Source organism: Podarcis muralis, chromosome 5, assembly GCF_964188315.1.
Source record: "Podarcis muralis chromosome 5, rPodMur119.hap1.1, whole genome shotgun sequence".
Classification (NCBI taxonomy): domain Eukaryota; kingdom Metazoa; phylum Chordata; class Lepidosauria; order Squamata; family Lacertidae; genus Podarcis; species Podarcis muralis.
Window position 1 is genome coordinate 82802203 of NC_135659.1, and position 14967 is coordinate 82817169.

The window sequence follows — 14967 nt, forward strand, 5'->3', positions numbered from 1 at the left end:
TTATGCCCACAGTCTAGGTTTAGCTCCTAGTTTTCATATCTCAGTTTCTAACACTGGTTCATTGTAGTCTATGAGTAGTAAGAGGAAGCTACTGGCAGTAGCAAAATAGCAAACTTATCCGCTATAGGCTACTACCAGGAGCAAAATGGTATAAGCAACATTCCTTTCGCAGCATACTCTCTCCATTATTTTGCATTGCTGAATTGTGCTCCTCAGCTGCAATCAGCTTTTGCACACTTGTGAAAGTTGCAAAGAGATTGCACAAATTAATGTCACTAGATTATTCCAAGGCAGGGGCGAAACCAGGCTTTATTTCGCCTGGGTCAAAGACCCAGTTTGGCACACACATCCCATGCACATTTGCGCGCACACACACACACACACACACACACACACAGAGACAGGCTGGGAGCCTCAATGGTGCCTCTGGAGGCTTCACCTAGGGCAAAAAAAACCCCAGCAAGCCCCCCTACCCCATAGCTATGGCTCTGCCAAAGGGTCTTACTTGTGGTAGCATTACCCTTGCGTATAGGACTGGGCAGCGCTGCAAGTGTATTGCTTAGAAATTAATGGGTGCAATTCAACATTGTGCTATTACAAATGTTACATCTACCCAATAATTGCAGGTTGCCAGATCGAATGATTGCCCCCTCTCTTCCCCCACCTCCACTGTTCTAGTAGCTCTTCTGACTCCCCTCCCCACCAATTCTTGGAGGCCACAGGGAGAGGCGAGGGAGGGAAGCCCCATTGTGCAAGCAGAAGTCCTTGCACAGGGCTTCTGACGACAAGACTCATTAGGTGAATCCCACCCAATATTTCTTGTACAAGTAAATATTGCATCTCATCAGAGACACACATGAAATCATAGAATTGTAGAATTGGGAGGGACCACGAGGGCCATGTGGTGAAACCCCCTGAAATGCAGGAATCTTTTGCCCAATGTGGGGCTCGAACCCACGACCCTGAGATTAAGAGACTCATGTGCCAAATTGAAGAGAAGACTCCCTGGAAAAGACCCTGATGTTGGGAAAGGAGAAGGGGACGACAGAGGACAAGATGGTTGGGCAGTGTTCTCAAGGCTACTAATATGAGTTTGACCAAACTGCAGGAGGCAGTGGAAGACAGGAGTGCCTGGCGTGCTCTGGTCCATGGGGTCACAAAGAGTCTGACACGACTAAACAACAATCTTGCATTATTCCCCTCCCCAACACAAACACAAGAAATGATTCTCTGAGGTCTCTGTTGGCTTACTATACATACTGTGCTAAGTTTGAGAAGCAAAGCTATTACATCCCGTAGGGTGTGTTGTCATCTGAATGAAACTAAAAGGTTATCTAGATCATTTGAAATGTAACCATTACAGCCCACGATTTAGAGGCTGCAGTCAGATATAAAGCGAACTATGGCTCAGAATTACAAGAACAAGCCTAGCCCTCCCTCCAAGCTAAAATGTTCCCCAACCAGCATGGCCACAAATATATGATTAGAAGCTTCCACTCCCATTGAAAAATTAACTGCAGTTCATCATCTACACCCTGAATTGTGGTATGGAACTGGCATGCTTCTATTATCAGACATCTAGCATTAACCAGGTGATCTGTATCAGTGCTCAGACATACCAAGGTCCACCTATAAGGCAGTGGGAAAGATATGGATGAACATAAATTTGCATAGAGCACACAGTTCACAATGCCATGTTGAGGATAAGCTCCCTCCTTCACTATGCAAAGCAAACACATGAACCAGGGAAGGATGAAATGTACCTAAGTGAAGTATGCATAGCATGCCCACACCCACACAAAGATTGGCCGTGTCTCAAATGAAACAAGCAAACCCAGAAATGTAGCTTTAGGTCAGGCATAGGCAAACTCAGCCCTCTAGATGTTTTGGGACTACAACTCTCATCATCCCTGACCACTGGTTCTGTTAGCTAGGGATGATGGGAGTTGTAGTCCTAAAACATCTGGAGGGCCAAGTTTGCCTATGCCTGCTTTACGTGATACAAGAGAAACTGCATGAAGTCAGTGCAGTTTGCACAAACCCATAGATGTCACAGGTAGAACAAGACAGAATACAAAACCGACAGCATGTTTTCAGACATGGGTATGATCACAACATGGGTATTATTCTAAGTCAGCCTCTATGGCATCCAAGTTAATTAATACCCACATTCTGAAGAGGAGCAACTGCACCCTAAATAGAAGAGCTAAATGCCCAAATCCACAAGGAACAATTAACACGTGGGAAACTTCATGGCGCTTTCATGCATCGCCCAAGGGAAACCATGCGCAAGCTGCTTGTGAAGACAACCTGCCATTTCAAGTCAAAGCTGAGGATTTTGCAGAATTGGTGGACCGAGAAGTCACCCCATATGCATGTATCCACGTGGAATCCAAATCTGTCCATACGGTATGGCCAAAAATGAACTTAACTGTAAAGGGCCTAGATTAAGGTAGACAGCAAGTGTTGATAGCGCTGTGGAGCCTTCAGTGACAAATAGCAAAACGCCACTTAGATTGCAGCAACGAATTTTAAAGTGAATCACCATCTATAGCAACACACTGTAAAGGTTTCAAGAACTGGTGGCCCAGGAGACAGCTTTCTCTGTGGCAGCCTGAAAACTGCAAATCCCTCCTTTATAGAGGTGCATCCAGCATAATTATTTGCCTTTTGTCACATGCTGAAGACACACCCTGGCCTTTGACAGCTGTAAAGTATTTTGGTGATTTACCTGGAAATTGCTAATAAATGTATGACTGTTGTTGTAATTGTGATTGGGTTCTATGTGGTTTTAAATTCTGTTATTTGAGCCACTGTAACCCATCCTGGGAATTTAGAGTGAAGGGCAGGTAGCAAGCCTTAATAACAATGATTATCATTTGTATTTGTACAGCTGCCAGCTTTGTGACTCCTGAAGGGGAGCTTCAGGATTTTTTAACTGTGCAAACGAATTTAATCCATTTAGTGCATTCATGATTTATGCCAGGCTTTTGGATCCACAAAGTTAACTACAGTCCACCAGCAGCTTGAGAAAACTCCCTTTTTTGCCAACTGCCTGAGAAAAGGCTTGTCAAGCACCTGGCAAACCACAATTCATGGCTGCTTGGCGGGTCATACAGTGTGCAAGTCTGGTGAACACACATTGCATCCACCAAGATTAGCAGATTCCCTTAAAGTACAGGGCTTAAATTGCTCACCAATTTTCACACACAAGAGACAGTGGTGCCTGCTTTGAGGACTGAAACACTTCCCACAAATAGCCACGTTACAGCATCTTCTCTGAACAAATTTAATAAATACAAAATACAGATTTAAAAAATGATGATGACAATAAACACTCAGATACTGGAACAGGCAGATTTGAAGTGTTGACAAGCTGCTCACTGTTTCAACCTCAGCGGCAAACAGGTAAACTGTTCAGCTGGCATAGGCCACCTGACAAATGCTAAATAGCACAGGAAACTGGAGAGCTGAAAATCCACAATCCACATATAGTGCACACTCTTATATTTAAACCTGCCTGCTAAGGTGTTTTAGCCCAAAAGCAGTTTAGGGTTTTTCTGTTGAAAGCAGCAAAAATGGTCACAGCTACTAAATGCTGCAATACATTTTATTCACTTCAATGATTTAGGTTGAGCGAAGGGAAAAGTCTGCTGGCAATGTGCCAAAGACACCTGCAATTATCCTGCAACAGCGGTAGAAAATTTTCCATCATGTGAAATTTAGAAGTTATTTTACCCATTACTGTAACAGTGTAACTGCAAATGAACTGTCACTCCACATCCATAAGGGGTGGTATCCTGGTCTCCCTTTTCTGATGGAAGGCATCTCTCAGCAGAATGTGTAGAGAGGCAAATTTCCAATGATACCACCTTATCCACACACACACACCCCTCCCAAACCTTCAAGTGTCCTTGAAACCTATAGAACAAATTTTAGGGAGATGTAGGGAAAATTGCTGAAACTGACATGTGCCTTTCATCAGAGATGTAGGAATAACTTATACGACCCAAAGTTTCTGAACAGGCAGGTGCACTAAGAGCATTTTGAAATCATCTGCAAATTAAAAACCAAGCATGAAAATCTATGTTGCTAAAAAAGTGTGGAAGAGACCCAGAGTAGCTAAGAAGAAATGTCTATTAAATCCAAATGCCATGGTCTAATACATGTACTGAAGTTCTCCATGCCGTCATTTACACTGATACATAGCCACACAGAAGTAAGTCAGAGCAAAGTGAATGATATACTCACAGTAAAACTGCAAGTTGCACAAAGGAAACACGGAATCATGTCTGCTGCCAACCTACATAATCCCAGCGACATTTAAAACAGATGTAATTCATAGAATCATAGAGTTGGAATAGACCACAAGGGGCATCGAGTCCAACCCCCTGCCAAGCAGGAAACACCATCAGAGCACTCCTGACATATGGTTGTCAAGCCTCTGCTTAAAGACCTCCAAAGACGGAGACTCCACCACACTCCTTGACAGCAAATTCCACTGTCGAACAGCTCTTACTGTCAGGAAGTTCTTCCTAATGTTTAGGTGGAATCTTCTTTCTTGTAGTTTGGATCCATTGCTCCGTGTCCGCTTCTCTGGAGCAGCAGAAAACAACCTTTCTCCCTCCTCTATGTGACATCCTTTTATATATTTGAACATGGCTATCGTATCACCCCTTAACCTCCTCTTCTCCAGGCTAAACATGCCCAGCTCCCTTAGCCGTTCCTCATAAGGCATCGTTTCCAGGCCTTTGACCATTTTGGTTGCCCTCCTCTGGACACGTTCCAGTTTGTCAGTGTCCTTCTTGAACTGTGGTGCCCAGAACTGGACACAGTACTCCAGGTGAGGTCTGACCAGAGCAGAATACAGTGGCACTATTACTTCCCTTGATCTAGATGCTATACTCCTATTGATGCAGCCCAGAATTGCATTGGCTTTTTTAGCTGCCGTGTCACACTGTTGGCTCATGTCAAGTTTGTGGTCAACCAAGACTCCTAGATCCTTTTCACATGTACTGCTCTCAAGCCAGGTGTAATTCAATGTCACTGTACCCAGTTATTTTTCTTTCAAAGCAACTGTCAGTGGAGTGAAGCAGGAGTGGAATGCTCAGTGCCATGACAGCACATATAGATCTAACTTAATTGTTATGAGAGAGATAATGTCCATACAGTCCACTTTACATGTGGTTTACAGCCCCTGCAAAGCCATGCTTGTGATCATGGCTCTTGGGACAAGTTAAGTCACCCTCTTGGAGAATGTAAGCTTCCTGTTTCATAGAATCATAGTATCATAGAACTGGAGAGGTGGAAGGGGACCACAAGGATCATCTAGTCCAACCCTCTGCAATATAGGAATATTTTGCCCAATGTGGTACTCAAATCCACAACCCTGAGATAGAGGGTAGAGTCCATCCTCTACCAACAGAGTTAACCCAGTTTGGCTTGCATCAAACTTTAAAAACTCTGGTTTCTTTTCTCAATTTAGGCTACTTTCTGCACCATCCTCTGGTGAGCACCAGTGATCCACAGATTTACATTCAGTGAACTTTTTGTACTGCATTCAATTTTGGCAAGAACTTGGGTAGCAATCATTAGACTCCTAGAAAAAAATAGGATACCCTGCACCCTTTTAAAGCCACACATGTACAAACATAACAAAGAACCTGCCTTTTCTTAACTTCTTCAGAAATCACCTTAAAAAGAAAAGAAATGCCACTGGAAATCCAATGTGTATCAATGAGACAGTCCACTGCCAGAGTACAATGAACTGACTCAAGTTCCCTCCACCACACCCTAATAAGCACATGGACTAAATCATAATTGCAGCTTAGATTCTGAATAGAAACCTATTTCCAGCATTACTCACACAAGTTGCCTATTTTCATTTGCACATTATGAGTAGTGCGGTATTTAATATCCAAGCACTTTAATAGGTTGCTACTCTTCCAGTTTCAGATATCAGATTGGGATGTGTGCTGGGTCACACATGGCTAAGAAGAAATCTGAAGCGAGAATCCGTTGAGCCAAGTCCAACATTTTATTTTTTAGGCAACAACGGTAGTTAGAAACAATGGAAGTGCAGGGCTTCAGATCTAGAAACATAAGAAAAGCTTTTCCAACAGCTTCCCTTTAAGCTTGTTCAGTAACTAGATTTCTTAGACATCTGTTCTGTGAATGGGTTAAGGCATGAAGGACTGGTAAGTCCTATTACCACTGATGCCATCCCCTTCATAATACACACGTCTTTCCTCTGGGTTGGCAAAACGTGGGTCAGGCAGTACCCCCTCGGAGGACCTGATTAAAGTGGAGAGCTTTTAAGCTGCCAATTCCTATTTTAAGCCTCTTCCAAACCTTAAAAAGTTCTGTGTTCCTTTAGGAACACAAAGGGTTCCTATTTGTGCTGTAACCTTGAACAAGACATATTTGCTGTTCCTACAACAACTGCAAAATAGGGACACTGCCAACTCTTGCGTGTGCTAGATTTCTGGAACAAAATCAATATAGCCAGACACGTCCTCAGACAACTGGATTTCAGACTCCCCAAACATCTTTAAAAATGTTTGAAATAGCCCATGAAGGAGACTTAAATGTGGGGTTAATCAGTTGTTTCTGCTACGAACAGGAGCTTGCTCTAAAGCAGACTTGTAAATAGCCACTCACTCAAGCAGAGTACCAAGTCACCTGCTGGTGACTAAGACAGTGAAGCTTTTGTAAATTTCAGTAGTTGGATCTTCTGTGGCACACTGATGTGCCATGAATAACACAGACAGGTTAAGTGGGGTGGACTAGTAACTCACAGGCTTATTTGCATGCTTGTCTCAAAAAGCCCAACACAGAATCCTAAGCCTTTCCAAATGCAATTAAGACTGCAAATAGTTTTAAAAAAAACCTTAAACACTTTCTTATACACTGAAGAGATGCCAGCTCCTATCAGCAGTGGCAAGATGACAGGCTGACAAAACAGAATTAAATCAAGGAGATCAGTTTGCACTGCAACTGCATCCACTAAGGTCTGGCATCTGCAGGCTTCATTCACTGGAGCCTGGGATGGGTGGGGTTTTGTCTTTCAGTACAGCAAGAAAGTGACCTAAAAAACACACTTATAAGCCTTAGTCACATGAGGCAGGAAAGTTACCGAAGGAAGTACGTGCTGTTTCCTGAACGAAGGCGGGACTTAGATTCTCACAGTGTTCGGCTGGCCAAGACAAAATGTCTTGTGCTGAACTGAAGGAGGAGGACCCAAGTTTCTGAACGCCATGGATATCTAAGTTACCAGCGAGTTTTAAAGATACCAGCCCTAGAGATGTCCGAAAGACTCCCAAGTATATACAAATGTTTGGGACTACAGGATCCGTAAGCCTTGCTCTTTCTTTTATGTTCTCCAAGCTTGCTGCTTACTATTTCTTAAATGGTGTTCTATGAAGGGCAAGGGAAGTAGGAAATCCTGCAAAGGTCGCTGACTTTTCTCCAGATTCCTGTTCCAACTGCCAGCTGGCACTTATCATATGGCACTTACTAAAGAAGGAAACAATATTTATGATGGGTCACAAAAAGGATTTCAAATGACTAACATGCACTGGATTTCTGGCAAGACCTCTGACCTTAATGCCCTCTGTTAGGGCTGCATACCAACAGCAAGCAGGGCCACCCAACCCTCTCTCCCTGTCACTCCCATTTCTGTTTCAGAGACCTTTCACCCTCCCCACCCAGGTGGCAACTGGGGAAAGGGCAGATCATTCTTGACAGAGTCCTGAACCAATCACTTGCAGTGGGTTTCAGTCACTACATCTATTTCACTACATCTTTCTCCTCTCACAAAATGGGGCTGAGGGCTGCCCACCCCAGCTCAAAATGTTCTATAAGCCATGTAGCAGCTACCTATGAGGCTGAGATAACAAATACAGTGGTACCTCAGGTTACATACGCTTCAGGTTACATATGCTTCAGGTTACAGACTCCGCTAACCCAGAAATAGTACCTCGGGTTAAGAACTTTGCTTCAGGATGAGAACAGAAATCGCACGGCGGCGGCAGTGGGAGGCCCCATTAGCTAAAGTGGTGCTTCAGGTTAAGAACAGTTTCAGGTTAAGAATGGACCTCCGGAACGAATTAAGTACATAACCCAAGGTACCACTGTATCTGATCAAATCACACTGGCTGGGCCAACAGAATGGTCTGCCCAAAATAATCAGTCTCTGGGTTTCAAGGGAAAGGCCAACCAGTCAGGGCCTGCCCTCACGGCTGGGTAAATTATTTTAAGTAGGGTTTCAGCCAGATGCCCGGTAGGGAAACTGAACTTAGAAACTATAAAAAAATGAAACTTTATTGCATGCCCATTTTTCTGCCCACCACACCCAAAGCTGGAAACACAAGAATTACCTGCTAGCTTACCCTCACACCACCTAAAATAGTAAACTAATGCTAGAGCTGAAAGGGGCACCCTTCAGCCAGACTTCCACTCCCATCAGCCCCTACCAGCAAGTCTAACTGCCAGGATAATGGGAATTGTAGTCCGAAATCTGGAGGGCCACATGTCCCCCCCATTACAGGACTGCAGAAAGGGTTCAAAGAGCTCCTTCATATGATACAGTATATACTACCACCAACATAGTAACTAATTTCAGGAAAAAACTGAAATGACCATGGGGCCTTTGTAACACTACTTTTGGAGAAGAAAGAAGTTTGAAAAGCATCAGGAAAAAAGTAAGGAGGCAGCCAGAACGGAGAGAAAAAGACCACCTGAAGACAGCACTCTAATATGAGCATAGCACCCTATCCCCAAAACAGAAAATGGGCAACTACTCAAACACACTATTTCATAAAACGAATAATCATAACTATTAGGATGAAATGCAGATTTTTCTTAAAATTCATATGCAGTGGGAATACTAAAGCACATGTGAATATGTAAGATCACACCACTGTCCTCACTGTAAAACGATAGATAAGAATAGTTTTTTGGCCTTGTAGCCTAAACTTGCCACAAAATATATTACCTGCCCCAACCACCCAAAGCCACTATGAATAAACACATCCAACATCACTTCTGTTAAGATACACAGCCTCAGGCTTTTAGCAAACCTCCTGGGAAATAATCTCCCAGTGGAGAATGTTAAGGACATGGCTACTTTGTAGTAGTTATTCAACTGTAAAAAATGGTCAGGTTTGCCAGTGTGAGCTTTTGCAACATACCTGGCTCTATGCCTCCAGAAAGTCATCTCACACATTACATGGCAACAACCACACATTTGCCACTCAACAGAGATTTGCAGCTAATCACAGCTGGCAAGGATACTTGCATCATACGTGTTTGTTGACTTTACAGGACAAGTTCACAGTCCCATTACTTTTACTGCAAAATCACTACACTGAAAAAATCATCTATTGAAAGAAATAGTTAATTAACAATATTCTGCCGACTAAATCTGAATTTCAAGTATGCATGCATACTGCATATGTCAAAGGACCAACCAGAACAATATTTGTTGGACTGATTCAATAAATCCTTTTGTTTAGTTAATAAAGGGAGCCAAGGAGTCATCAAGTAGAATATATTAGAGATTAACTGATTAGGCCGATTATAATTATTATTATTTTCAACCAACTAACCTACCCAATTAGCTAAGCAATAAAATCTAGTCACAACTTGCAGAAAGAAAAGTTGGTTAGAGCATGGTGCCGATTTCCCTTCTCTAGCAGCAGAATATTCCCACGATCTCCCTTTCCAGGGGAGTCACTTCACACGCCCGGCTGCCATTCCTCAAGTGCGCAACAATCCCGAGTAGACGAGTAAAGGAGATGTTCCTTGCAGGTGCGAACCAGGCCACGCTTTCCACTAGGGGCGAGGTGTGTGCGTGCGTGTGCGGGGAAGGCTTCAGAGGTTCCAGGCGCGCGCCCGAAGGCAGATATCGGGCGTCACGTGTGAACAGAACCCTTGACCTGCGTCAGACCCGGAGTCCCACCCGCGCCACGTTTTAACCCAGAGGCGAGAGAAAGAACACCTCTCCCCCCGCTCACGCCGGCCTCACCGGGGGAGTAGAGCTCGGCCAGCTCGCGGGCTCCGGCGTGCTGGGCTCCCCAGCGGGGACAGGCGCCGTCGGGGTCCCCTTGGGCAGCTGACGCAGCGGCCTCCGCCTCGGACACCGCCCTGCTGGCCCCGGCCGCCCGGCCCCGGGCGCACTCGGCCGTGGCCCCGCCGCGGCCTCGCTCCCCGCCTTCGTCCTGCTGCTCGCGGAGGCCGGCCTCGTCCTGGAGCTCCGGCCCCGCCATGGCTCGCGCTCCAGCGCCCGGGGCGCCTCCCGGCAGAAGCGACGAGGGCGGCGGCGGCAGCAGCATCGCGAGGCAACCCGCCCAAAGGCCAGCCGCCGCGCGCGACTCGCCGCCTCTTTCTTGCCCTGCAGGAGGGAGGGGGCACGGAGGGACGGGGCGGGCCCACAGGCCCGGGCCACGCCCCTCCGAGGAGGATGGCCCGACCAATCAGAGGAGCTCCGCGCGCCACAGCCGGCCAATGGCGCCCGAGCTGGCGGGTTCAGGTCCCCGCCCACTCCTCTTGAGGGATACGCTGGAGGGAACGCCCCTTTTTCCTCGCCGCTCGCTCTCTTTTCTGCCTCGCCCGCAGGCGGCGTTACGGAGGGGGAGGGGGCGGGGCAACCCATGTGGCAGCCTCGGCGCCGCGCGCGCGCTAAAGGAAAAGGGGCTCGCCCCCCCTGCAAATTCCGAACTGCGCCTTGGACTTTAGGACGGAGCAATGCAAAAAAATTTCGGGGGGGGAGGAGGGCGGCGGCTGCCTCTGTAGCATCAAATCCAGATAGGCGGCTAGTACAGTGGTACTACCTCGGGTTACATACGCTTCAGGTTACATACGCTTCAGGTTACAGATTCCGCTAACCCAGAAATAGTACGTCAGGTTAAGAACTTTGCTTCAGGATGAGAACAGAAATCGTGCTCTGGCGGCGGTGCAGCAGCAGGCCCCATTAACTAAAGTCGTGCTTCAGGTTAAGAACAGTTTCAGGTTAAGTACGGACCTCCGGAACGAATTAAGTACTTAACCCGAGGTACCACTGTATAGGGTGTTTGATGTATGGAAGCGAGAGCTGGACCATAAAGAAGGCTGATCACCAAAGAATTGATGCTTTTGAATTATGGTGCTGGAAGAGACGCTTGAGAGTCCCATGGACTGCAAGAAGATCCAACCTATCCATTCTGAAGGAAATCAGCCCTGAGTGCTCACTGGAAGGACAGATCCTGAAGCTGAGGCTCCAATATTTGGGCCACCTCATGAGAAGAGAAGACTCCCTGGAAAAGACCCTGATGTTGGGAAAGATGGAGGACACAAGGAGAAGGGGACGACAGAGGATGAGATGGTTGGACAGTGTTCTTGAAGCTACCAGCATGAGTTTGACCAAACTGTGGGAGGCAGTGGAAGATAGGAGTGCCTGGCGTGCTCTGGTCCATGGGGTCACAACATGTCGGACACGACTAAACGACTAAACAACAACATAGGGTGTTTATATTAAATGTTCAGGTATTTTTCAGAAGGGTGTGTTGTGTCGATTGTTGCAGCAAAAACAGAATGTTTGTTGGTGGCATCATAAAAGGGTAATGGAAGCTTATTAGGGCGTCAGCTTTTGTAGGCTACAGATCACTTCCCCAGATGCGTGAAGCGTTCTTACAGGTGTGCACAAACATTCAAACACACACACAACTTGCTGCAAAGAAAGGGAGATTGCAAATGGGTCAGAAAAATCCAGAACATCGCGTTTCAAATGTGAGGTTGCATTTAAATAATCGTTGAATGGCTGTTGTAGAAGTTGCTTTGGCACCAGCCGTGGGAAAGCGACATATAAATCAAGGCAGCTTTTGCCCTCAAATGGCAGTCTTTAAAAACAAAATAAAATGTATAGATAAATGAAGACTGGGTTGCCTCATTCAGAAGTAATGGCAGCGCCGGCCCACCCATGAGGCAAGGTCTGGCGATGGTCTCAAGAAGCAGGGTCTCTTGAGCTCCTGGGAGCTGGACTGATTCCCAAATAAGTGTGCTAGGAGAGCAAAGCTGTTAGAAAACCTTCAAGTTCAGAGACATGGGAACATAGGAAGCTGCCTTATAGGGAGCTGGACCATTGATCTATGATGTAGCTCAGTATTTTCAACAATAACTGGCAGCAGCTGTCCAGGACTTCAGATGCTGAGGATTGAACCCAGAGCCTTCTGCACAAAAAGCAGGTGCTCTACCACTGAGCCACAATATACTTTTGGGGACAAAATAATAATAATTGAGGAATATTGTTGTCTTCATGCCCTTCTTCTGGTCTTTCTGGAGGCATCTGGTAGACCAGTTCTGGAAAGAGAAGAAAGCTGGGTTGACGTCATTCTATTTTGACAATGTCCCCTATTATCCATTCGTTCCTCTGCTTTTTATACCCTGGTCCTATGCATATTTACTTGGAAACGTGCCTTACTTGAGTTTGATCCTAAGCATAAGTGTACATGGGACGTAAAGAATGCCTTTGTCTATCGCTATTATGGCACATCTAGTGATGATAACCATTGTAACCATAGTAGCATCGACTCATAATGTTATGCCATGACCATGTCATGGATTGGTTAGCAACACTAGCATAGTATTATAGGCATGACGTTGCATTGATGCAACTGTCCTAGAGCCTTGCTTTATTTGCCAATATTTGTATCTTACAAGACTAGGCCCAAATGACTCACTGCTCATTCATTAGGTCACAAGCAACCAGAGGGAAGCGATGGAACATACAAATGTGAATGTGATTTGGATAACCAGTGGGTGCCAGAGAAGTCGAAATCTTACTGGTTTATTTATTTGACAATTTTTGGGTAATAATTTCTTTATATTAAATTTATATTTTCTCAACTTCCCGTCCCATTTTTCAGGGTGTTTTAATTCCGCCCCCCCCCCCTTTGCTGCACAATACCCTCTATTTCATATATCAACACAACAATACTGTATGCTCTAATTCCTTCTGTTGCTTATATTTCAAACACTGCTTGTGAGTTCATCAAACCATAATATTTCTTTAAATAGTCCAAAAAAGGCTTCTTCCACAAAGCTCTCATTGTTAGATTCTTCTGTTTTGGCTGCTAACTTTGCCAATTCTGCATCGTCCATCGCCTTGCTTATCCATTCTTTGGTGGGAACTTCATCTTCCTTTTATTTGTCAAGATTTATATACCTCTTAATTGACAAAAGTCTTTAAGCAGCTTACATGAAACTGCATAAAATATTAATTAAAAGTATGAGCCAGATTTTGTACTATTTTGGTTGCTATTACCCTGCTGTGGATTTTGGATTCTTTGCCCAATAGCCAACTTTAGCACAGCATGTGAAAAAGAGTTGCTCAGCCAACCTCAGTGTGATATCAGAATGTATGGCCAATGGCACTGCTTTTGTGACAACTGGACAAAAATGATCACCTAGACCAGGAGTGAGGACCAGCTGTTGTTGGACTACAACTCCCATAATCCCTGATCATCAGCCACAAGAGCTGGGGGTGATGGGAGTTGTTGTCCAACAACAACAACTCTAGAGCCACAGGTTCCCCACCCCTGGCATAGACTGTAGTGATTTCTAGAGGGCTAGCCATGTTAGTCTCTAGCAGCAAAATTTACCAAATAATAATAAAAATAATAATAATTTATTATTTGTACCCCGCCCATGTGGCTGGGCTTCCCCAGCCACTCTGGGCGGCTTCCAAAAAAATATTAAAATACTATAATACATCAAACATTAAAAGCTTCCCTAAACAGGGCTGCCTTCAGGTGTCTTCTAAAAGTCTGGTAGTTGTTGTTCTCTTTGACATCTGGTGGGAGGGCGATCCACAGGGCGGGTGCCACTACCGAGAAGGCCCTCTGCCTGGTTCCCTGTAACTTGGCTTCTCGCAGTGAGGGAACCGCCAGAAGGCCCTTGGTGCTGGACCTCAGTGTCCGGGTAGAACAATCTGTCAAAGTCAACAAAACATGCCCCAATTAATATTGTACCTATTTTTTTTTAAGCGCCGCAAGAATCTTTGGTTGTTTTAGATTGTGATGAGACAGTAAAAGTACCTGGACCCCAATAAAAAGACAGAAAAGAACAGCAGCACATCCAAAGCAATTTCTTTTGGCTGCCTTGTTGCTTTCTTTTGTGCAGGCCACGGAACAGTGCGTCTGAAGAAGCAGCTCTGCCGGGATGCATTATTAAATAGAGAAGGTAAAAGCCAATCTGGAGTAATTTCCAAGTTGCAGCGTGCTAGGCTTGGGAATGTAGAAAAGGAGTGGGAGCACATAACCCTAGTTTCCGGAAGGGACCCTAAGGAGGTCTCCCCCACTTCACTTGCTTCTGCTTGAGAAAGGCCTGTGCTCTCTGAGGGGAGCTAGGGTGCAGGCTGTGTGGTCAGGGACTTATAAAGGGACCGTTAGTCAGCCCTACAAAGAGAATTCTGTAGTCCTATATACCGTTTTTGCAGCATTCATTTTTAAAAAATGGTTAAATGAATTATTATTATTATTATTATTATTATTATTATTTGAATTTATATACCGCCCTATACCCGGAGGAATGAATGAATGAATGAATGGCTGCATAACAAATGCAGAAACCAAAGACCACTGGGTGTCAAATACAAATTTAAAAACAACTGTGGAGTATTTGCCAAATATTTGAACATGCAGAAAACAGTTGGGTGGATCTTCATTTCCAAAGCCTGCTTTATTAACGTGAAATCTTGCTGCTTATGTAGTCTTAAAACACTAGGCTGTGTACACACCATACGTTTAAAGCACATTGTTTACCCCACAGAACCCTGAGAGGTGTGTGTTTACCTCCCACAGAACTACAATTCCCAGCACCCTTAAGAAACTACAGTTCCCAGGATTCTTAGGGGGAAGTCATGTGTTTTAAAGGTATGGTGTGCACCCAGTCCAAGAGACCTTTTCATTCCTCTGGGCACATGGAAACCTG

General features: G+C 45.0%; 1 protein-coding gene across 1 annotated transcript in view; it reads right to left on the reverse strand.

Annotated features, from left to right (window-relative positions):
* PEDS1 (plasmanylethanolamine desaturase 1) overlaps positions 1–10390 on the reverse strand; it is a 38397-nt gene extending 28007 nt beyond the window's left edge. The window contains exon 1 of the mRNA XM_028735186.2: positions 10028–10390. Within this exon, the coding sequence (XP_028591019.2) occupies positions 10028–10334 (307 nt within the window). The 5' untranslated portion in view covers positions 10335–10390. The remainder of the gene's footprint in view (positions 1–10027) is intronic.
* Positions 10391–14967: the final 4577 nt, after the last annotated feature.